General features: G+C 34.9%; 1 protein-coding gene across 1 annotated transcript in view; it reads right to left on the bottom strand.

The window, feature by feature from the left end:
- Nucleotides 1–24,233, bottom strand: part of LOC150085334 (cyclin-L1-like) — a 303,690-nt gene that overhangs the window by 8,448 nt on the left and 271,009 nt on the right. Inside the window, exons 6-8 of the mRNA XM_090373159.1 lie at nucleotides 19,626–19,725; nucleotides 16,059–16,163; nucleotides 10,060–10,201 (exon numbers count right to left, since the gene is read on the bottom strand). Coding sequence (XP_090229285.1) covers nucleotides 10,060–10,201; nucleotides 16,059–16,163; nucleotides 19,626–19,725 — 347 coding nt within the window. The remainder of the gene's footprint in view (nucleotides 1–10,059; nucleotides 10,202–16,058; nucleotides 16,164–19,625; nucleotides 19,726–24,233) is intronic.

Here is a 24,233-nt window from a genome sequence, read left to right as displayed (position 1 = left end):
CACCCACAACAAAGTTTGAGTTGTGCATTCTTAAACGTGTCTTTGGTTACCACTGTTGTACTGGGTTGTTATTTGGTTATTGAGCCAAACTTAATATAGCTGAGAAAGTCATACGTCAAAACCCTACTAGCAACATTGTTTCTCAGCCAGTCTTAGCAGTGTATGTAGCACCAGTTACTATGCATGTTCCAAGTCAATTAAATCTTTCTTCCTGAACTGAATTGCACACATATCAGCATTCCTACATATTTGCCCATCACACTGCATGCTAGGAATGTGATGCTGTTATTGAGGGTATGCTGCATTTCATTATGGGGTATTTACCTAATAAAGTGGGCCGCTCAACATATGACAGTATTTAATATCCACCTTGAAAAACAAAGGATTTGAGTGTGCTTTTTTTTTTGTTATATGTGAGCTGCTAAGAACCAATCATTTCACACAAACTTGTTATTTTTTCAAAGAGTGATTTAAGTAATTCTAATTCTTAAAGTAGTGATTTAAGATTTTTCTCATTTGTAACAATTATTTTGGAAATTATGATTGAAAAATGATAAAATAAAATTTTAGCATAACGCAGCTCTATAAACCTGTAAAATTCAAATTTTAAAAGATTTATAAAACTTCTAACCTGGCTGCCGCACGTGCTCGGCATACGCGCAACTTTTTTTTTAACTAGGGAAATATATTGGATACATTTTTTTCATGATAAAATTTTAATATTGGGAATAAAAAATAACATGAAATATTTCCCATATCACAAATAACATAACTATCACAAAACATTCCACAACATAAAAACAAATATTACTAAAAATAGCCATATACAATTTACTTCTTTATTAATATCTGTTGTCGACCTTCTGCTTTGCTCAATAGCTGAGTGATGATTACAGAGGAATGATTTGACGTAACGATGTGGATCAAATTGAATTTAGATGTATGTCTTCATAATCTTCAACGTGTTTAATTGTCAACATTATTCATTCATTCACTCAATACTATTCATTACACTGAAAACTCACTCAGCTTCATTACTGCTAATCGCAATGGTTTCAAAGATATTTCTGGCTTTCTTAATTGAAAAGGTAATTTCACTTGATTTTAAAGATAAACTGTCTGCGACAAAATATCTAAAACCATTAATTTTTATTTCATATTTTATCAGGAAATTTAAATTTCTTATTCGGTTTTCACCGTCTTGCCACCGAGATGAAAGTGCTTTCACTTTCCACGATTTCGGGTAGCATATGTTTAAAATTTCTTTCAAGTATCATTATTTTCTTTATTTAATTTAAGATCACTCTCTGCTGCATTAATAACTTATCCTTTAAGGATAAAACAATGCATTTAATAACTTGTCACAAGGTAATTTGTGTGTAAAGGTGTTCTTACTTTCGATTTTGATTCCTTCAAATTCTTTCCACTTCAACATGCTTTCAGTTTTAGCTTCATAATTTTTCAAATTAGCAACAGCATTGATAGTTCGAATAATTAATTTATCTGATTTTACCACAGTGATTCTGTAAAGCTTCTGAAAGGTAAGAGAGCTCCTGCAGGATGTTGATCATTAGTGCTAAATGGTTACGAAATTCCAAATTTAAAAGTCAATTTAATAATCCAGAATATTTAACTTCTGATTCAAAATGTTTGCACAAAGTGAGATAATTCCTCCAACCCACAATTGCCATCCGCAAGCTAACAGCTGCCCAATCGTGGCCCAAACACACGACCGATCTTTGTAGTTTCCACATCAAGTTCTTTAAATTATTACCTGTATGCCATTATATTTTAGAACATTTCCTACACAGTGAAAGGCTCGACAAAGTTTCAAAATCTGCCAACATTTCATCTTCGTAAAGTTTATATAATTTCTCAGTTTCCTCAAATCCCCCCCCCCCCCGTACTCTCACTAGTTCTTTGAATACTCTGCAAAATGTCTAAATCACATGGATATTCATCTACTGTGATCAAGTTAACATAAACAGAAGAAATTTACTGGAAGGCATGGATCACCCACTTTTTCGAAAAACATATGCTCCTTTGTCGGAGTAAAGGGGAACCACAACACAGGTTGACCAGAGGCTATAATCTGTGCTGAGAATCTTCTTAATCCTCTGACTGGCTATGGAAAGCATATTGACTAGCATGACTTCTTGGTATGTGACTGCATAGGTTTTACGGACACCACTAACATTGTGAAATGGTAACACCTTTCACCCTTAATTCGCACTTTCTAATTGCCTAAAGGCCAGAGGTGAGAACATTGCGTACAAAGTTCTCTCCTAATCCATTCGTTACATAGAAATTTTTTTCGTTCAACGGAACTATTTTAAATGTAATTACCAAGGGGAATCAAAAAAATTTGTTATAAAAAAGTTGGTTAAACAGAGGTCCGACTGTAATTAAATCAAAAATGAAGCAATTTTAAAATACATAACTGATCAATTGCGCCATTAAAATGCTGGGAATGGGGCCTTGCTCGCCCCACCGTAGTTTCGGCTCTGGATACTCAATAAGTGTAGTCAGTATTTCACTTGTAAAATAAATCTCAACAATGGGCTCGCAAATTAACAAAAAAAAAAATTAACAATGGACTCTCGTGAGCCCACTACGGCTCAACACTGTCTTGACTGAAGAAAGACCATTCATGCTGAGAAGAGGTTGTGTAAATGAAGTTGAGTCATATGAGATTAGTGATTTTGAAATTACAGACGACTATTAAAAAAACTTACAAGCATAAAGGCAAGTAAGCCTCCTGAAATTGATGGCATATATCCAGTAATTTTGAGGGACGTCACAGGGAGTGTATTGAAACATTGAAGTTAATTAAGAGGGCATCTTTGGACTTGGGAGAGATTCCTTTGGATTGGAGAAGTGCCAACGTATCACCAATACATAAAGGTGGTTCTAAGAGCATTGATAACTACAGACTGGTTAGTCTGACTTCAGTGGTAGGGAAAATCTTAGAGGCAATGATTAAGAGTGCAATTCAAGGTCATTTAGATTGATATGATAGTCTAAATAACACACAAGATGGTTTATTAAGGGAAAATCATGTTTAACTAACTTAGTAGGCTGTAAAACAGTTACTCACGAGCTGGATGTAGCAAACAATTTCGACATAATTTATTTGGATTTTAGCAAGGCATTTGATTCAGTTCCTCATGAGTGGTTACTGTATAAGCTGTAACATGTAGAGATTACTGGAAAAATTCAAGATGGATTGCTGGGTAGGTGCAGGGCAGAAGGCTGTGGATTAATGGATATTTTTCAGATTGGTGTCAAGTCAGAAGTGGGATCTTCAAGGATTGGTTCTTGGACCACTGTTATTTCTGATGTTGTGATCATGATGGTGCTTATTTGCTGAACTATATGCAAATGTCTGGTATATTTTTGTATGTTGTGCTTTCATTGTGACTGAAATAATACTCCTCTTGTGTATAGCAAATCATTAGAGGTTTCTCATCTATACATTTGAAAACAAACTTTATTTCTGAACATGCTAACACGCTCAAAGAATCTCCCCTCTTAGCAGTTTATCCCCCCCCCCCCAAAGGAATTTTCTTTCTTTTTTAGGCAACAGTTCTCCACAGCATCTATTTCAAGACTGGTTGGACAATAATAATTGTTCACGTGCAAACAGCATCCCACATTTAGCAGTCTTTCTGAAAGATGGTCTGTCAAGTAGATCCTGATTTATAATTTCAGAGGCCCTCACCCACGGCAATCAGTTTCCTTCCTGTTTTCGTAAGCTGCATATTTTGTGTAAAGTAAAATATAAAAAGTTTAATATTAATACCAATAAATACTTGACAGTAAGAGTTTGACGCTTTACATTAAAATTAAATAACTTAAGTTTCAAAATGAAACAAATAAGGTAAAAAAAAAAAATTTCCCCCTTGACTGTTTCTTTGGAAATTAGTCAATATTAGCCAATAACATACATAACATCCTCAATTTATAACAACTATCAAATCAGACTCAATTCATAATCTTTTCTCTTTTTCCCTCCTATATTGTGCATACCTGTATTATTATGCCCATTAGAAAGCTTTTAACAAGTAATCTATTCTCATCAGCAAAGGCCACTATCTGCCCATACACAATGGACTGTGAATGTCCCCATCTGATGGCTGCTTCTTTCTGAATTCTGAGAATAATCCCTTTTCCTGCATTTCAGCTTTCATTCTTTTAATAGTGGAAGCTAAAAACACCTATTAAATTTGTACCCAGTGGAGGAATTTCATTATGCAATTTATCTGGATGATTTTTCTAAATTTTTTTTAGAATACACTCCAGGTAGCCTTAGCAAGATTGGTTGGTTAAAACCTATTAAATGAGGAGAAGCAAAGTTTATATTTAAGTATTAGTCATATGATGAACAGAAGTCTGGCATTTGTTGCATCAGTATTTCACTTTCACTCCTCACATAGGTGACATCAGAATTTCTCCGATCTGTCAGTGTCAAACACCCACAGGAAAACTATTCTAACCCTGGTTAAAAGAAAACTTCCTACAATCCAGTTTGTACCCCTTCCTCTATAATTTGAATTTATGGACTCTGGTTCTAATATTATTTATAACTGAAATCACATTCATTCATTAAGAGGAGGACAATAAATTTACATCCCTGCCCAGTGCCTAAGAGACTCAATCATAAGGTAACTACTTGCCAAGTCCACAATAGCCCACAATATCTGAAATCTTGTGAGGTGAGATTTTGAATATGCTCATCTCACGAGTCATGTTGCCTTGTTTTTTTTTTTTTGAGGTGCAATCTTGCAATTGCCTTACAGAGTGAAATTATGATCTTTAAAAGAAGAAAAATTGATATATCACTGAGAGGACAATATAGGGTCCTTCCATGCTGCTTGTCTACACTGCATGGAGAACTTCATGCCCATCTATATAACTCCCAAATCACTTGCTTACAGTAAAGTTTTTAACTCAACTCATCTGAGTGTTAAGAACTTACATTTGGAAGCATTAAAACTTACCTGCCTACTTTCTGGCAATCTGCAAAGTCTATTCAAGGCATCCCCAAAGAGCACTGCTTCGTGTTGGTCACTAACTACTCTCCCAATCCCAATGTCACATGAAAATTTTGATCACATCCTGTAGTTCTTCAACAATATTGCGCTATACGAAAGATTTTTTTTTTTTATGAAAACCCCAAACACGAGAGGTATTAGAACCTATAGTACTTAGTACTGTGCTTGGGTTGCAGGTTGAGAAGATGAAAGAAGATATTTGTTGAAATTAGATTTCAACTTCTGTAGATTGTGATTTCCAGGAAATACATACGAAGGAAGGTTGTTCAAGAAAACAGCAGTTGAATGAATAAACGAGGAAGATGAAAAGTTGGTTCTGTGAGTTTGAAGTTGGACAGTAAATGGATGTTGGCGGCACTTGTTCGGACTGTTTTGAAAGAGAGAGAGCAGGAATTATAGAAGCCAATTCAGAAGAACAATACCCATGGAAGTATCTGTAGAAAAGGCATGCAGCAGAAACAGTATGTCCATGAGACAGTGAGTGGAGAGGCTCTGTTAGAGAGGAGTCATTAATTAACCTAACTGCCCTCTTTTGAATGGAATCTAGAATCCTGAGAGAGGTTTTGGGGGCACCGCCACAGACGTGGGAACAATATTCCATGATAGGGCAGATTTGCGACGTGTACAGAGTGAACAGCTGTTTGGAAGAAAAGTAATGCCAAGAACGAAAGAGAAAACCAAGGTTTTTAGATGCAGAGGAAGCAATATTTTTAATGTCCTTGTGCCAAGAGAGATTAGAAGTCAGGGTAATCCCCAAAAGAGATATATCATTTTGCCTAGAAATTGGAGTGTCACCAAAGATAAGCAGAGGAGCAGAAGAATCCTTTTTGCGAGATATAAGACAAGACAGTTTTAGAAGGATTGAAATCAACTAAGTTGTCTTTGCCCCACTGGAGAATTACCTGGAGATCGGCATTTAAGGAATTGGTAGCAGATATTCAAGAAGTTGATCGAGCAGGGAAAGATTTCTCAAAATGGAAAGTGGAATGCAATGTGTTATCATCGGCAAAACTATGGATAGGATTTCCAGTCAATGGAAGAAGGTCATTAATATACAAGAGGAAAAGAGTGGGGGAAAAAACTGAACCTTGGGGGACACTAGCATTAGTGGAAAAGTTAGAAGACAGAGAGCCATCTACCATCACCCTCAGTGAGCGATCAGAGAGAAAACTGTATAACCAATTACAAAAAACAGTTGGCAAACCCTAAGATGGAAGCTTGTTTAGAAGACCTTTATGCCAAATACGATCGAAAGCCTTTGAGATATCAAGAGCAACGAACTTTTCCATTGAATTAGTCCATAAATGGGTAACATAAAAGCCAGAATATCACCAGTGGATCGACACTGATGGAATCCATACTGGCAATCATTGATCAGACAGAAGGTTTCTAGGTAGTTTAAGAGTTGGCGGTTAATTGATTTCTCCATTACTTTAGAAAGAGTAGAAGTAATTGCAATGGGACGATAATTGGATGGGAGAGATTTGTCACCCTTTTTTAGGAACTGGGTGGATATGAGCAAATTTCCAAGCAGAAGGAAAAACACCTTTGGAATAAGAAAGTGAAAAAAGGCGGCAAAGAACAGGGGTAAGTTCAGGAGCACAGGTTTTGAGAACAAGTGGAGAAATACCGTCAGGACCTGGGGCTTTCTCAGCATCAAGATTCGTCAAAATCCTTCTGACATCCTTTTGACGGAAGGACCACAGGAGGCATTAAATGGAGCGTGTCTGGAATGGTGGGAGGTGTTTTACCAAGATCACTGATACAGGAGTTGGAAGAAAAATGGGATGCTAGCAGGTCAGCTTTATCCTTGGCTGAATTGACAACAGAACCATCTGGTTTTGACAGAGGTGGGCAAAAGTTGCGGCCAATAGCTTTGGCAAGAGACCAGAATGCTCGGCTACCATTAGGGCAAGAAGCAAGTTTTCTACTCTTAGACTGTTTAAAATCTAGTTTGGCCTGATTAATAACCGCTTTACAATTGTTGCAAGTTTTGGTGTAGGCAGAAAATGAATTTGAAGATTTGGAAACAAGCCAATTATGATATGCAACGTTCTTCTCTTGAACAGCCTTAGCACATTTATTGAAAAACCAAGGTTTAGATAAAGGAAGAGATTTTAAAGTGGAGTGTGTAATAAAGGATTCCATTCCTACAAGAATAATTTCATTGACACGATCTGAGCAAACATTGACATCAAAAGTTTTGAAACAGTAATCCACCCAAGGAAAAGAAATCTCGTAGGTTATTCCATTTTGCATTCTTCTAATGCCAAACAATACGAGGTTGGGAATAGTCATGAGATAAAGGCTCCATTGGAGAAGAGAAAATCACCAAGTTGTGATCTGAGGTGCCTAAAGGACCACTCACTTCGACCATATACTTAGAAGGTTGTTTGTGAGAAAAAGATCAAGTGTGTTGGCTGTATGGTCCGGATTGTCCGTTATTCTTGTAGGTAAATGAACAATCTGTGCATGGTCATTAGTAATTGAAAAAGCTTCAGCATCTCGACCAGCTGGATCGGTGTGACTAGAAAATGGAAGCCAGCTGGAGTTGTGAACATTAAAATCACCAATGCAAATTACCTCACTGTTAGGAAAGTGGACTGGAGAAAGTCAAGTTGCAAAGAAAGGAAGTCAAAGAGCTCTAATTGATTAGTGGTGTTGGGAGAATGCTAAAGACAACAGATGAATTTGACACAAGGTAGAGATTTTAAGCCAGAGAAGATCAAAAAGAGGGGATTACAAATTACCAAGTCTTTGACAGGGAATATCGGAACGGACACATGCACAAGTACCACCTTTGAGGCAAAAGGAATCATACAGCGAATAAATGATGCCGTTATCTAACTGGTTGGTCTAAATAGCATGAATCCAAAAACTCTACTGCAACATATGAATAACCAAATTTTTGATAAAAATGTGCAAAACTATTTGAAATCAGTGTGAAGCTAAATTATATAAGAACTACTATCATTTGTGTAGATATATGTTTGCCATATTCTTTACACTTGGATTTAAGTTTTTCCCGAGTATAGATTAACAATACCTTTTAATAATGTTATACATCCATCCAAATGGCGTGTAAAGATGCCAAATGACTGTCTTTTATGAAAAATAAGTTTCCTCCATAATTTAAATTTGGCAGGATGTCACCAATATTAAAATATTTACAAATTTTGAATATAATTCACTTTATAATTACATAGCTGCCAACTTTTTACTTTCAAAAAGCTGGAGAATAGGCATTTGTAAACAGAAAAAAACCAGGAGCTTTTGGGGCCAAAACATAATAAAACAAGTGGTTTTTGCAAATTGGGAATAATGTAGGAGTTTGCTGCAAAAAAAGATAATTTGTTACATTTCAAGCCTCCTTATGAACTTGTCATTTCCAAGGACAAGGTATTTCAATTTTTTCTTTTCATAATAGCATCTGGTAGGGCCTCACACACTCTGAAAGCATGGATAGATACTGCAAAAACAGATGCCGCTATTGCTATGTCTATTTCTTTAACAAAACCAAGAAGCACAAGAACCGTGTTCATAAAAAATTTCAAATTTGAAACAACTGATGAAATTTGTGCTACTTTATAAGAACATTATTTTCCAATGGGTACTTATGCCCATGCAGTTACATGCAGCAATAAAGTACTTTCTCACTGAACAAAAGAATATAACTGCCTCTCGTTTTAGCCTTTCCATGACCTTGGCAATAGAAATGCCTATGATTAAATCAGAATCATCTTTCTGGTTTTGCCTTCTATGGTAAACAACTTCCAAAATAGGAGTGGAAGATTTCAAAACTGTGGATAAAATATTTTTGCACATAACATTTAAAAGAAATAATCAAATTGCTTTTCCTAGAATTCTCAGCTTGCTTGCACTGTTTAAGATTGCTTTCACAGAAGTCTGAGATTCAGAAGTTCTTCTTTTTTTTTTTTTGGGGAGTTCACTTTGTCTTCTTTCAAAGCTTCTTTGGATCATGAAATGGATATGAGTTAGTGACACTCACTAGTGATCGCTTGTACGTTTTATTTTGGTAACTCTGAAAAGTGCTCATATGGTAACTTTTCTGATCATTTCCAACTTCTTTAAATAAATGTGTCAAAGGTTGCCACTGTTCTACAAGTATAGTTGCACATTTAACCAAATGCAACCAACATGTACAGATATGCCTCAAAATCTTTTTGACTTTAGTGGCAGACATCAGTTGATGTTTAAATTTATCTTTCCTTTTAGCACTTCTAGATAGTAGCACTTCTAGATGTCTACCAAGTATTTGTTCACTCAATTACAGAGGAAGGCATTAATCTTCCTTTACAGCACTCAAATTAACAAGAAGACAAGACAGCCTATTTCCCCCTCCCCCAAATAGCCTTGCTACTTCAGTTTTTTAGGTCTACCACAACAGGCACATTATCAATGCAAATACACATTTGGCATATATGACATCATCATTACTATGAAATGCTACATCTACTTTTGCATTTCTTTCTATGCACTGCATGTGTTCTTTTGTTTATAAATGTCTTATTACATCACAGTTCCTGCATCTTGAAATTGAAAAATCACATTTACATACATTAAAGAAGGTAGACATGTTACCCTTTTCAGATTTTACATGTAAAATCTGAAATCTTCTGAAATTTTACTTCATATTTCTTTGGCATCTTACTGAAAGACATTATTAGTTAGCTTCGCACTATACACGTAGTATGAAATGACTGCACATCACAGAGAATGCTATTAACACAGGTTTCTGTTTCACAATGTAGACTATGAGAGCATACCTGATAGCCAAATCATTGAAACAAGCAGAAATTCACAGAATAATAATAATAATAAAAAAGGCCTTTTCAAAAAGGACAAACTTTTTGTTGCCGTTTAATGACACATTCTTTGTTGTATATCAGGTGAGTTAGCAGCTATGTAATTGGGATACTACACTTTCACTCACCCAATATTGTAGAGGTATGAAATGTTTTAACAAAATTAATCTGTTACTTACTTGGTCTAGAACCTGGGGAAAAATCTGTATGTATGCTGACTATAGGAGTAGTATTTCCAGATATTCCTTTTGCTTTCATCTTAGCATCTTGATGGGCTTTTCTTAATTCTTCTACAACTTTTTCTAGTTTCTCTGGATCTGTCTGAATGTAGAAGTATTATAAAAAAATTATAATTTAAATACATAATTTCAATAAACAATTAACAATTAAAGATACTAACTTCCTGAGTGATAAAATGAACTGTAATGCAAATACTGATTTGACTCAAAAAAGGCTGAACTAAGAGAAGCACAATCATAAATGTTCAGGAACTTGCAAATGAGGAAAAAGTTTCACTGATTTCTTGAAGTGTGTGTAATAGAGATCTCTAAGGAAAACTGGCTTCTCTAAGGAAACTTACATTGTTTCATTATGAATGGCTGACAGAGAAGATTACAATCCAGTGCTAGTCTGTGACATTCAGAAACCAGTAATGCTGAACTAGCCAAAATAGTCCAATTCAGCAACAAAGAGTATGTCATAGTATTGCAAAATTAAATATATGCCTCACATGTGGAATGATAGTAATAATTTGCAAAAAACATTTTCCATCAATGAATACACAGAGCAAGCGTGTTCAACCTTATAAGACTGATGGACAACTTAAAAATGCACAGGCAATGCATTTTATTTATTAATTTCATCTAGGTGGTAGACAGCTCTCGTTGCCTAGTGCAATATTGCCACTTTCGTTAATCAGGACCTGTTCATCCCCTGATTGTAACAAAAATGCTTGCACTACATCCAAGAAGTGTTCAACTTCCCCGTTTTTTATTTCTGGAAAAAGTTTTGGATACTTTAGAATGCTATTGGGAGTATACCAATGTATGACCATTTACTAATGGATTGGAATACTCCCCCCCCCCCAAACTGAAACGAATATTTAAAAAAGTCCACTTAGACACATTTTCACTGAAACAAAACTTTTCTGCTTAAGGAGAGGTGGGGTAGAATATTGCAGACAAAATATAAACACAAATATAATAGTCACTTCCGTTTTAAGTTTGTAAAACTGCAAGTGTGCACAAAATTTCAAAATTGCACATGCACATATTTTTCTGCTTATGTACTATAATATATTATATGTATAATATCTTCTATTAGATTACTGGTGAAGATTAGTGAGTTATTCAACTCACTAATGTGTCTCAAGAATGTGTCTGTAAATTATTCAACTTACAGACACATTCATTTAAATTTATATACACAAGATAATATACAAAATATATATCGTTACATACCTACAACCTGGATGACCGTGACTTTTTCAAGGGTCAACCATCCAGGTTGAAAGGAAAAACAATTATAAGCGTTTTTTTTTGTTTTTTGATAATCAATATTCAGTATAGCATTACCAATACATTAATGGGGCTTAAAGGTTAAGTAATAATATAAGGTTTTTTAATTATATAAAAATTTTATTTGTGTGTGTATGTGTACACACACACACACACACACACACACACACACACACACACACACACACACACACACACACACACACACACACACACACACACACACCTACCTGGACAAATTAGGAGCAACTCACCTGATTTTTCACACTTTTAGCTCAAAAATATGTACTTTATCTTTTCTTAAGCGTGTGCTATGTTTGAAAAGAAACGTATGCTCTTAGGATAATATTCTTCAAAGAATATATTGTTACTGACAAGAAAAAAATTTTTTAGTCATGTCTTACTATTGGTCAAAATAATAGCACCATGTTTTTCTAAACACATTCCTCAGTATTAGAAGACTTAACCACCTGCAGCAGCCTAGGCTTATTTGTGTTATGAATATGTGTGTGTGTGTGTGTGTGTGTGTGTGTGTGTGTGTGTGTGTGCGCGCACACAAAAGGTTTGGAGAGAAGCTGTATTTTCCACAGTGTTCCTGCAAGTTTGTGAAATTTGCACTTTGGCATTGGTAAAGTTAGAAAAATTGGGAAAATGATTGATATTACACCTAGAAAGGCTACTTAAATCACCCAAATTCTTGGGTATACATAACTCACCAGTTGGGTGACAGTTAATGAAAATGGATGACCTTGGAGAAGTTTGCAGTGGCAGAGTTGGAAAATGTGTAAGAAAATGTATAATCAACAGCAAGAGCCGATAATCGCCTATATCATTTATGTATTAAATGACAAATTTGCTTCCTCTGAAAGTCTTGCCAAACAATAGGAGGCAACTAGCATAAAAATTACAGGTAAAACTTTGAGAAGGAAGCTGTTTGAAATGGTTATAAAATCCTATCACCCTGTAAAAAAACCAATGCTAACAACAGAGCAAAGGAAAGTATGTGTTGCATGGGCCAAATCGCACCAACATTAATCTGGAGAAAAATGGCAGAACGGTTTGTTCAGCAATAAAATAAATATTAATTTGAGTGACAGCAATTACAGTAGTTTTTCACAAAACTGCCAAACTTCTGCATGCTTCCTGTACAACCAAATCCATCAAGTTACTGACTAGTGTAATGGTCTGGGGATGTTGTGCAGAAAATTGTGTTGGAAGATTGCATATTTTTTGACAGCATTGTGAACCAGCAAGAGAACTGTTTGACAACAGAGAATTCTATTTTCAGGATGACTCGGTTCCATGTCACAGAGCAAAGAATATTAAAGACGTTTTGTGCTTAACAAATGTTAAACCTTCACATCCTGGCCCAGTAATTCACTTGATTTCAATCCCATAGGAAATCTATGGATGCTATTAAAGAAGAAAGTTTATGGGAAAAATCCTTGCTCAAAGGCTGAGTTAATGGAGGCAGTAATTAGGGTATGGCATCATGAAAAATATTACGAAATCTTGTGTATTCCATGCCTAGATGTTGTAATACAATCTCAATAATATCCAACTAAATATCGGTAGTTGCTATTATATTGTCCAGTACTTACTAGTGCTAAAAATAGTTTTGTCCATGAATATCAATACTATTTTCAATCAGTATCATCCCAATAATATGATCACTTTTGTGAAGATAAATGTTTGGCAAAAAAAAAAATTTTATATATGTATTTTTACCAATAAATGCTAAAAATACTTAAAAACGTAGAAGTTGCTATTAATTTGTCTGGCATTATACATTATAAAACGTATGCATAGCGCACATTGATCCAACAGAGAATGAATTACAAAATCTAAAGTTAAAAATCAAAAGCTATAAGTTGACTTACTACATACAAGCCAAATAGCCAAGTCTGGACCTCACCATAGATGAAGAAATGGAAGAATATATCTAGTGTGAGCAACCTCTAGAGAAGTTTGAAAGCTTGGAAAGTGGTGACCCCTGTATTGGCCATGGTAAAATGTGTATTATTGTGCATGAATGTAAGCTCAATATGCAAAATATTAAGTTCAGGCATAATAATGAAACTTAGCAATAGCAAAGTAGTGTAATGGTTAATGGAGTAGGAAAGAAAGAACCTGAACCCCATAAAGGTGATATGTTTAGAAAATAGTTTCTCCGCCATCCTCGATAAAGCTAATAAATTCAGAGAAATAAAAATGAGTTTAGCACAGTAAAAAGCAGGACCTAAGATATAAGATAATGCTCAGGAAAGCCTTGTTTCACCTGCCCATTCCTACAGAAGGACCCTGAGCTGAAGTTGCATGTTATTATGTGTGAACTTAAAGTGAAGTGATGTATAATCAGATAATATAAAAAAAAAAAAGTAAATATACAATATAAAAGGAAATAAAACATAAACCAAACATTTACAAAACAAAAGTTAATGAAACTTAATCAGATAAGTCGTACACATCAAAAGTTTGGCTATTACAAAGAAATACGCAAATAAATGAGGCAATGCTGATACATGGAAAATATGTGGGATAGTAAATAATGAACGAAACTCTATATGAAAAAACGAACAAAACAGTGAGGTTAATTGAAATACATACACTGTAGGGTGCCAACCAGAAATTTTCAGATGGTAATATACCAAGATAGCATAGTGTATACCATATACATAGTTCAAGGATCTGATCTGAATTTAATCAACCACTAAATTAGACCTATAGGTTTAAGCAGAAGTTTTTTAAAATTTATAATATTGATGGATCTTTTAGAGTGATAATTTAGATATGGAATTGGAAAATTATTACATACCAGTCTAACAGTCTTCTTGTACTCTGTATAACAGACCCTTGATATTAGATATACATGTAGAATTTTTTCATGCAAATGGAAACGATACTGAGACAGAATATTAGCATGTACAGAGTTGGGGACGACCAGTGAGTGAGGCTGACCACATTGAAACTGAATGCATCTCTTTTATTATGCACATTTATAACTTATATGTTGGCGGAGATTTCAAATTTTAAATCCAGGTAATCAGAAATGTTATCGGATGTGTTAGTTTTTTCAAGAATAAATTCTTTTGGATACAGGTTGCTGAAATTTTGAATGAAGCGTGGCAAGTTAAGGACATAAATCGTTCACAGATCTAAAGAGCAGAGGATCATCTGGAAATGTTTTTTGTGAATACAGGTATAAGTTAGCTATTATACACGATACAGGATTTCCCATGAGCATACCTTTAACTGGTACATAAAGCAATGTTTTCCATTGCATACATGCCACGGGGGAACCCTCAATTACATGCAAAGATTTGTTTTTCTTTTTTAGGAGCATTAGCAACTAAGGCCATATTGCTCCGGGGATATGCGGTGGTCATTCCCTGACCTTTCCACATCCTCCGTATCTGGTGGTGACGGGCTCGACCCTGGTCTAATCAAGAAGCGTGTGCTACTCACTGCTGCTCCTGCCCACCTGGCTACGGAGGCATATATGCTAATTTGCCACACACACACACACCAGAAGAAACAGACAATCTGCTGCACTATTCTAATGTACAGAAGTAAATATTAAATCAATACAACATATACACACATTCATTAAAATTTCATTACAATGAATTATAGGTCAGCAAAAATTTTCAGGTCCTGGCTGACTTCTTATATTAACACTGATTTGTAAATCTCACTAGAGCAAAAGAGTTCTGATAAAAAATTCAATACTACGAATTATTTTTAAATTCCACCCAATCCCAAAATTAACGTTTACGTATGTGAAAATTATGAATGATCATATTGTGAAATGGATAGGGAGGATTTGAACTGGGGCAGATGATATATAAAGTAGTCCCTGACTTGCAGATGACATAACTGCAATCTGTAGTCACGGATCTGAAGAGCTGAAAAAAGTTGGCTGCTGTTGTTGATGCACTCAACAACAGCAGCCAACTTTCCTAGATATCCTAATCATAAGAGAACCCACAGAGTTACATCTGGAAAGGTTACAAGAAACCAACAGATACAGGGCCCATACAGAATTATAAATTGTGCAACTCTCACTCAACTAAAATTGGAGTATTGAAATCTTCTATTTTAAGAGCTTACTGAATCTGCAATAAAGGAAACCTCCAACAGGAACTAGAAGTTAACCAGACTAGCCCTTAGAAATGGATATCCCTACATATAATTAAGAAAACAACAGAGGACAGCACCAAGAACTTGAACCAAAAATGCTTTGCACACGCACACACACCAGTTACTTTAGGACTTTTTCTGAAGCTAACTTTTTTTCATTTATTTCTTCTATTTATATTTTTTTAAGAAATCCTTTTCCCTTATGTATCTCTTAAAAATTACAGCAAACAGAAATTCAAGTCTGATATCAAGAACAAGTTTCTCCTCATTTCTCAACTTCTTCAATTATTATGGGAGGAAGCAGCCTATGGTTATATTAGTGGTTTCTTAAATAATTATAAAACTTGCTCACTAATAACATCAGTAGTTCATATTATAATTATGTAATGTCCATGGGTGAACTTTTAAATAATTTAACTTTCATAAAACAGTAATACATATACAAAACTTTTTAGGCAGAAATTACCATTTCTGTCCAAACTGAGACATGAGAAATACCACAAACATTTTTTAAGACTTACCTTTTTTCTTACATACAGCTGAAGGATAGTTTGGCAAACATCTTTCATATCACTTTCTGTCACACCAAATATAAAATACCAGCGTGGTTTACTAGGTAGAGGAATCTGTAATGGTGGAGAAGAGGGGAAAAAAAATTGGTAAAAATTATAATACACAAATTAAGAAAATGGAAAATTAAGAAAATAAATATAAAGCTATCATTAGGGGCAGCAAAATGCACATTCCTCCACATGATGTCCAATGTATAACTGATATTAAATATTAATATCAAAATTAATGCCAGTAGCATGGCAAAACTGTTCAGCAAAAAATAATAAATTAAACATAATAAATCAACAGGGAGGGAAAAGAAAGGGTAAGACCAAAAAATTGTAGCAGAAAATCCAATTCAAAATAATAAATCAATTTTAAAATTTTAGCACCAATTACATAAGAATTTAGTGGCACCATTATTGGCCTTGTGGTCCTCTGTTGATATGGGGCATAATGGTCAGTCTATTTTTGTTATTTTGGTTTTATTTTATTTTATTGTAGTTGGTTTAGTCTCTATTAGTGATATTTCACATAATTCGGAACTGGCACCTTGCGAGGGGGGGGGGGCGCTAAATTCCTATGTAATTGGCTCTAAAATTTTAAAATTGATTTGGAGATTTTCTGCTACAATTTTTTGGCCTTACCCTTTCTTTTCCCTCCCTGTTGATTTATTATGTATAATTTATTATTTTTCGCTCAACAGTTTTGCCATGCTACTGGCATTAATTTTGATTTAATATTTAATATCAGTTATATAAATATATTTCAATTAAATGCATCAGGGTCTATCTCATTAACTTTTAGGTTTAGATTATTTGTTGCTGGACCTTTTCTTGTCATGGTTGGGCTGAAATTTTTTAATTTGATGTTAAAATTACTAAATTTAAAATGGGCCTAATCAACTGCCGTTTTTTCTTAATGGAAAAGTTGTTCCCCATCCTTGGTTTGGTCTAAAAACATCATCGATATACTTCTGAAATGAACATAAACTGATAAAAAAAACAAAAAACGATTGTATGTGATTGTCACTTTTTGAGAGACAGCAGCCATACAATGTTCAACAAAACTGTATGGCTGCTGCTATTATATCCACAAATTAAAAAATAACAATGTAACTAACAACAACAATGGCAAATTCAAATAATTTTAATCTTATAACAAAAACAGCAGATAAACAGCACACAAATAATTTAAAACATTTTACACTACTTATAAGAGACTGTAGGCAGTGCAGTTTCAAAAGTGAGCCAACATGTGCTTTAAATATTTCTCAATGTGCCCTCCCCACCACAATACATAGGTTGTATTGGGGCAAGGGTTTTGGAATAATGTTGTTAATTTTAGTGCATGCATTATGTATTCTCCTTTTGAGATAATATGAATTATCAATAGTTTTTGTACACTTTAGTTTTAACAAAACCCCAAAAGAAAAAGTCTAAATGAGCAAAATGAGCAAAATAATACTCCATATCCTATACAGGGGTCTTTAAATATGCATCATACCCACTGTTGTACTGTTATAGTTCTGTGCAGTGGGATGATAATGCTGGAAACAAAGATGTTATTGGGCTTCAATGTTTACGGAATGTTTTAACCAGACAAATACATTTATGCATTATGCTTCCATTTAGCATAAAGTGATTCACAATATGCACTGTGCTATTTGCAGCCACTGAGGATGTCTCTTGGAAAATAATCCTGCTGTTGGTCTAGAATTTCAAATAAACTGTTTTTGGAAGACATGCTTGTGCATGATTTTACACATGTGCATACAAACACCAAGAAGTTGTACTTGAATGAATTTTGCAGTGCTCTTCATTAAGTTTATGTAGCTCTGCTAACAATGTGATATATAACTTTCATGTTTCTATTGCATGCCTGAATTTTGTTCCCAATTAAAGAGCCAATTCCTGTTCAAATCTGCATAAACTTCTGTACTGCAACATATTTGTCATTCCCAATGTACCAGCAGGAATGTGGCAATTCACAGGACGTTGAAACCAACAACCTCCCACATTTAAATGAGAATAAAGACATTGACTTTTTATTTTGTATTGTTTTTACAGCACCAAAAATAGTTTTGTTTCTGAAACTATACTGCCTGTATCATTAAAATTATTACTTGATATTCCACTCTTTCCTATAAACAACACAGAATGTAAATTATATGTGTGGTGTTTATCTGCTGTTTTGTTTTTTAAGTTTAAAATTATTTGAATCTGCCAGTATTGTTATTAGTTACACTGTTACCTTTAATTTATGGAAATAACAGCAGCAGCCATACAATAACTGATCTTTGATAACAATAAGCCAAAATCACAAAGTTAAGCACTGAAATATCCATTCCAGTTTCATTTATCCCCCCCAATTCCCTGATAATGAATCTGTTATTGTACATTTTCCCCTCTTAAACTTCTAGTTTGTGAAACTGCTGCTTTCCACCACAGAATTTTTTAAAAATAATTCTTTTGAATGCTATTTTCTTTTGTCAGTATATGCAAGAGAAGATGCAACACATAATTGCCCTTGCTTGTACAGCTAGCTGTTCGACACAGCAAACATCATATTATTATTATTATTAGCCATATGGTGCAAGGATGCCTGAGACTTTTGCTGCACCAGCCAAAAAAATTCTGAGTTATCCCTGAGAGAGAGAGAGAGAGAGAGAGAGAGAGAGAGAGAGAGAAGGGAAGGGAATCACCAAGAAAGAGAAGAATGATGATATCCAGCTCAAGACCCTGGGTGTGCCATACTCACCAGATGTGAGCCCCTGGGGGTATACCTTGTTTGTTTTTTTTACTTCAAATAACATTTGAAGTTTACATTTGTTTGAGAAAAAAAAAACAAAAAAACCCAACATTTACATTTGTTTGAGAAAAAAAAAACAAAAAAACCCAACAATGTTTTTAGACTAAACCATGGAACAACTTTTCCAGTGAGAAAAAAAAAAGCAGTTGATTAGGCAAAATTTAAATATAAGGTATTTCAATTTCTTTGTGTACTTAGTCCAATTTAAACAACAAATTCAAAACTTCTAGTCCAAATATGACAAAAAAAATGTTCAAACGACAAATAGCCTAAACTTAAAAATAAGCAATTAAACTTCAGTGCATTTTAAATGAAACACCATGTACATATACATAATATAACTAGATCATATAAATTTTGCTATATATATATATTTCTGGCTGTTTCTTTTGCCCACTGAAATAATTAAAATTAAATTTAAAATAATTAAATGAAATAATTAAAGACATTTGAAATAATTTCTTGTCCTTTTATGTGGGAATTTGTTTAAACTTTTACAGAAAACTTATACAAGCATATTTGCAAATAGATTAAATGTTTTATTTGTCTTCTTGTAACTCAACTATTTTCTGAATAAAACTTGTGCAAACAGCTGATACTGTGCATTCCCACAAACTAATCTCTTTGAAATGACTTATAACGGTCTGTCTGCTTGCTCTAGGTTTAAGCAAATGTAAAAATACTGGTAAAACACACAATATTTATCCAACTCAAATTATATTTACCTTTAACAACCTTGCACTCAAGTAAATACATCCACATGCTATTGTTTCAGGATGGTATCGCACAAACACATCAGATCGCAGGCTATCATTCATGTAATTCCTAGAAAGAGAACACAGAAATATAGCCAAATATATATTTGCATATAGAAATCAGCAAAAATGTTCCTTTAGGTATCAATGATAAATAATATTTATTTGCAAGTATGCATCAATTCAATTATCAGTACCAAGAAAGTTTAAGTGGTTACTAATTTATGGATATTCTAAATATTTGAAGTATAAATATTGCAGTATAAATTTGAAAATGCAGCATGATGAATTCCCTACCTGCAGCACCAAAGCTGGTTCTTGAGTTCACCACAAAGCAAGATAAACTTTCATTAATGTAAATCTGGAAATTGTGGCAGCCAATTTAGGTCTCAGTTATGTGAAATTAATCTGCTGGTAACAATTTGTGCAATAAGTCCATTGTGGCCCCATCACGTTTAAACCACAACTTCGGTAAATTACTTCCTGCAATTGTGGTATAAAGAAATTTTGAATTATGTACTGGTTACCTTTACCTTTCCCTATTCACTGTTCTGCATTAAAGGTAAAAGAAGTTTTGCCTTGCTCAGTCTCAAATAAGTAGGGAGCAGAAAACATTAAAATTTTAACACCAATTTCTTATAGTATACTCATTAGGCAGCAGTAATCAATCAACTGTACCTCAAAAACAGTTCCACAATAAGTGAATACTGCCAGGTTGTTCACCTTTCCATTATAAAATTTTATATATCAAACTTAATCTGAAAAAATCACCAAACATTTTTTGCATTTCATGTTATATTAATTTTAAGATTTCGATGTTTTTATTATCATCACATAGGGATAATGCTCACCAGTGATATTACACGATCAAGATATGTATAAAATTCTAGACATAAAAATGAATATGTTGGGAATTATTTGGTCAAAATCCGTGGTTTTATTTCAGATTGCAAGTTTCTACAAGCTATATCCAAGTGTATATGCAGCCAACCATTTTCAAGATAATGCACATTTTCTGTTAAGATCTGTCACTGACTATGGGAGCACTCTGGGAGGGTAGTCTGTATTGCTGAGACCTTGTACATGCTGGATATGGTAGGGGTACAGTAATTGGCTATGTAAATTTGCCACGCACTGCTATGACTCAGTACATGCTCTTGCAGAGCAATCCTCCTTGTCGGATTCCTGGATTTTGTTCTATTCTTTCTAACACCCTTTCCTCAACATCAGGTGTTATGCTTCTGGGCCTACCTGTTCATCCACCATGTGCAAAGCACCCATGTTCTCTAAGGCATTGATGAACCCTGATGAATGTGTGCCTGTTGGGCTGCCTTCGGCAGGGAAATGCTTCTTGGTACAAACATGCACCCTAGAGTGCACTGCCACTAGCTTTACCATACGTGAAGTTCACGTCCGCATATTCTTCGTTGCTGTAATCTCTTTCCATGTTGACTATCCTTTGGCAAGTACTGGTATGCCTGCTACGTCTCAGAGCATTGAGAAAGTGGAAAGGGAGAGAATGAGCATAATCTAACCTAAGCAAACAAGTCAGTGGTGGATCCCAACTATAAATGTGCAATATCTCAAAAATGATTCACTTAAGGACTCATGTTTACTAGGCTTTTTTTGCATATTGTAGTCTGCACAGTTCACCTTTAAATTATTGACCATCACTTTTGAAACACCCTGTATATAATAAATCCAGAAATTAAAAATGGATCGGAAGAGCCATTCCGAATTCATTTGGGCACAAAACCTTCCTATGGACATAAGAACATACACCAAAAATATGGTATTGATCCAACTTTTCCTTCTCATGTAATGCAAAAAAAAAAAAAAAAACCCACCTTTTTATATATATGGTAAGGTAAAAGTCAGGATATACACTCATGAGCCAAAATAGTATGACCACCTATATAACAGCATGTCAGACCATTTCACTCTGATAACTGCTTGCATCTGGTGTGGCATCAACTCCACATGACTGCAGGTGTTCTCAGGTATCCGGGATCAGCTGGGCAGAAGGACATCTCAAAGTTCAGCAACAGAAAGATACCAGCATTGACTGGAGAGTGCTGTGCTTCACTGCATCCACAAATGTTCAATGGGATTGATGTCAGGGAAGCACACAAAATGCTTGTACATGATCCTCAAACTATTCTTGTATAATGAGGGCCTTGTGATATGGGGAACTTGATTCGTTGAAAGAGTCCAGTGTTATCTGGATACTGCTACCATGTAGGGCAAAACTTGGTTTAAGACAATGTCTAAGTAAGATCTGATCGTGAAAGTGTATTCAATGGGGATGAAGGGGGACTCAGTGATGCCATGAAAACATCCCCCAAAGCATGATACTACCTGCCAGCCTGTTTTTATCCAACTATGCAGTTTGGTTGCAGCTGTTCACTTTCACACAGTTGAATATGTACCCATCCACTGGCATGATAGAGCTGGAATCTTGATTCATCAGACCAGGTGACTCTTTCCAGCCATTCAATTTCTAGGAATGGTGCTCCTGAACCCACTGTATGTGGAGGTGTCAATGACAGTTGGTCAACATGGGCATGTGACCAGGTCAATTACTCTGCAGGCAGATCTGCAAGTGTCCACTGGATGGTGTGCTCGGAACGTTTCTCTGTGCCCCCCCGGTCGTAGTCTGTCATTAATCGAGGAATCATGAGCTGTCTGTTGTCCCAGACAGCATGTGCTAACTGCCATTCACTTTAACTGTCAACTAGTGGTAGTCTTTGCCCTCGCGGTACATTGGGTGATGCATCCCTGACACACCTTCACTATGGCAGCCCTCAAACAGCCGACAATGCATGGGGTTGCTGAGATGCTGAACCATGCCTTCCTACCAACGCAAATCATTCCCTGTTCAAACTCTGCCAGTCCCCCCCCCCACTATACAGACTCTGACTGATAAACCAACAAGCATTACCTGTACCATCACTGTATATTCTGCACCAGTTGGTGACATCACTCCTAGGTGACACAGCACCATGGGGTTCCCCCAACTCCACACAGTATCTCTGTGGTGCATACTGTAAGGCCAGATTGTGTATATGTGAGCATTGGGTTGAATTGCTATGTTCACCTGGCTTCTCAGACATGGGGCACTTGGAACCCCCCACACACACACCACCATTGCCTGTCACCACCTCGGGGAGGTGGGCCAGAGCAGTAGGTAAGCAGATGTATGAGAATTCTGGCGGGGGTAAACCCTGGACACTGCCCTTTAACTCCAAATATCAATGATGAAAATATTTTAATATTACAATACCAGTGCTAAAACAGTTTGGAAATTATGATAACTGGATCTGTCGATATAGTTACCATCCCAATCTACCCAACAAATCTCACAGATTCATATGAATGGCTCTATTAATTAATCACTTCAACAGTGTTTTTAATTTCTTAGTGTCAGTAAAATATCTTCAATTTCTTCAAGGATTACAGATAATTCTCAATCATTTCAGTTTCTTCCTGTACCACTTCAGTGACTGTAAAGCCATCAGAAGTGGAAAAGTTTGCATTAAATTATACTATACAATCTTATTTTCATGAATTCTGAACTTACTTAGCCATTCTAACAAATTAACAGATAAATATCAATAAATAAAATAATTACAAACATACCCAAATTGCTGTCCTTATTGCACCATAAAATTAGTATTAATACTAATATTAACTTTATACACTAACATAAAGGCTAATTATTAGCTGTATTTATATGATCGTTAATTTACTTTAAGACCTTTACTTCTAAACAATAATACAACAGAATCAAGATCACATATACAGAGGACTCCCACTTTACGATATTAATCCATTCCAGAGACACCATCGTATCATGAAAAAATCATAATGTACCACTTCAGTGACTGTAAAGCCATCAGAAGTGGAAAAGTTTGCATTAAATTATACTATACAATCTTATTTTCATGAATTCTGAACTTACTTAGCCATTCTAACAAATTAACAGATAAATATCAATAAATAAAATAATTACAAACATACCCAAATTGCTGTCCTTATTGCACCATAAAATTAGTATTAATACTAATATTAACTTTATACAATAACAAAGGCTGATTATTAGCTGTATTTATATGATTGTTAATTTACTTTAAGACCTTTACTTCTAAACAATAATAATACAACAGAATCAAGATCACATATACAGAGGACTCCCACTTTACGATATTAATCCATTCCAGAGACACCATCGTATCATGAAAAAATCATGTCAACCCAATGTTATTGGGTTGATGTTACGATATTTAGTAGATACTTGGAACGAATTACCAATGAATTTGTAATTCGTTTCAAGACCAAAAAGTAAAAATTTTCGCTATATAACTAAGCTATTTATCTCTCTAAAAGGCAATTTTCATAATGTAAATGTACATATTGATAAAAAAATTGATTAAAACTAATATACTCATTAAAGCACAACAAAAAAAATCACTTCAACTAAAGGTTGCAAAAACAAAACACACTGCCAACACGATTACAAATGCTGCTATGGGCTGAGAGGCAGGACCACGTGGTCCCTAAGCCCATCCCATCATGAAG

Source organism: Mastigoproctus giganteus, chromosome 5, assembly GCF_048544385.1.
Source record: "Mastigoproctus giganteus isolate SK-2022 chromosome 5, ASM4854438v1, whole genome shotgun sequence".
NCBI lineage: Eukaryota > Metazoa > Arthropoda > Arachnida > Uropygi > Thelyphonidae > Mastigoproctus > Mastigoproctus giganteus.
The sequence above is the reverse complement of the archived record's forward strand: the minus strand, read 5'-3'. Positions and strand labels throughout refer to the sequence as shown.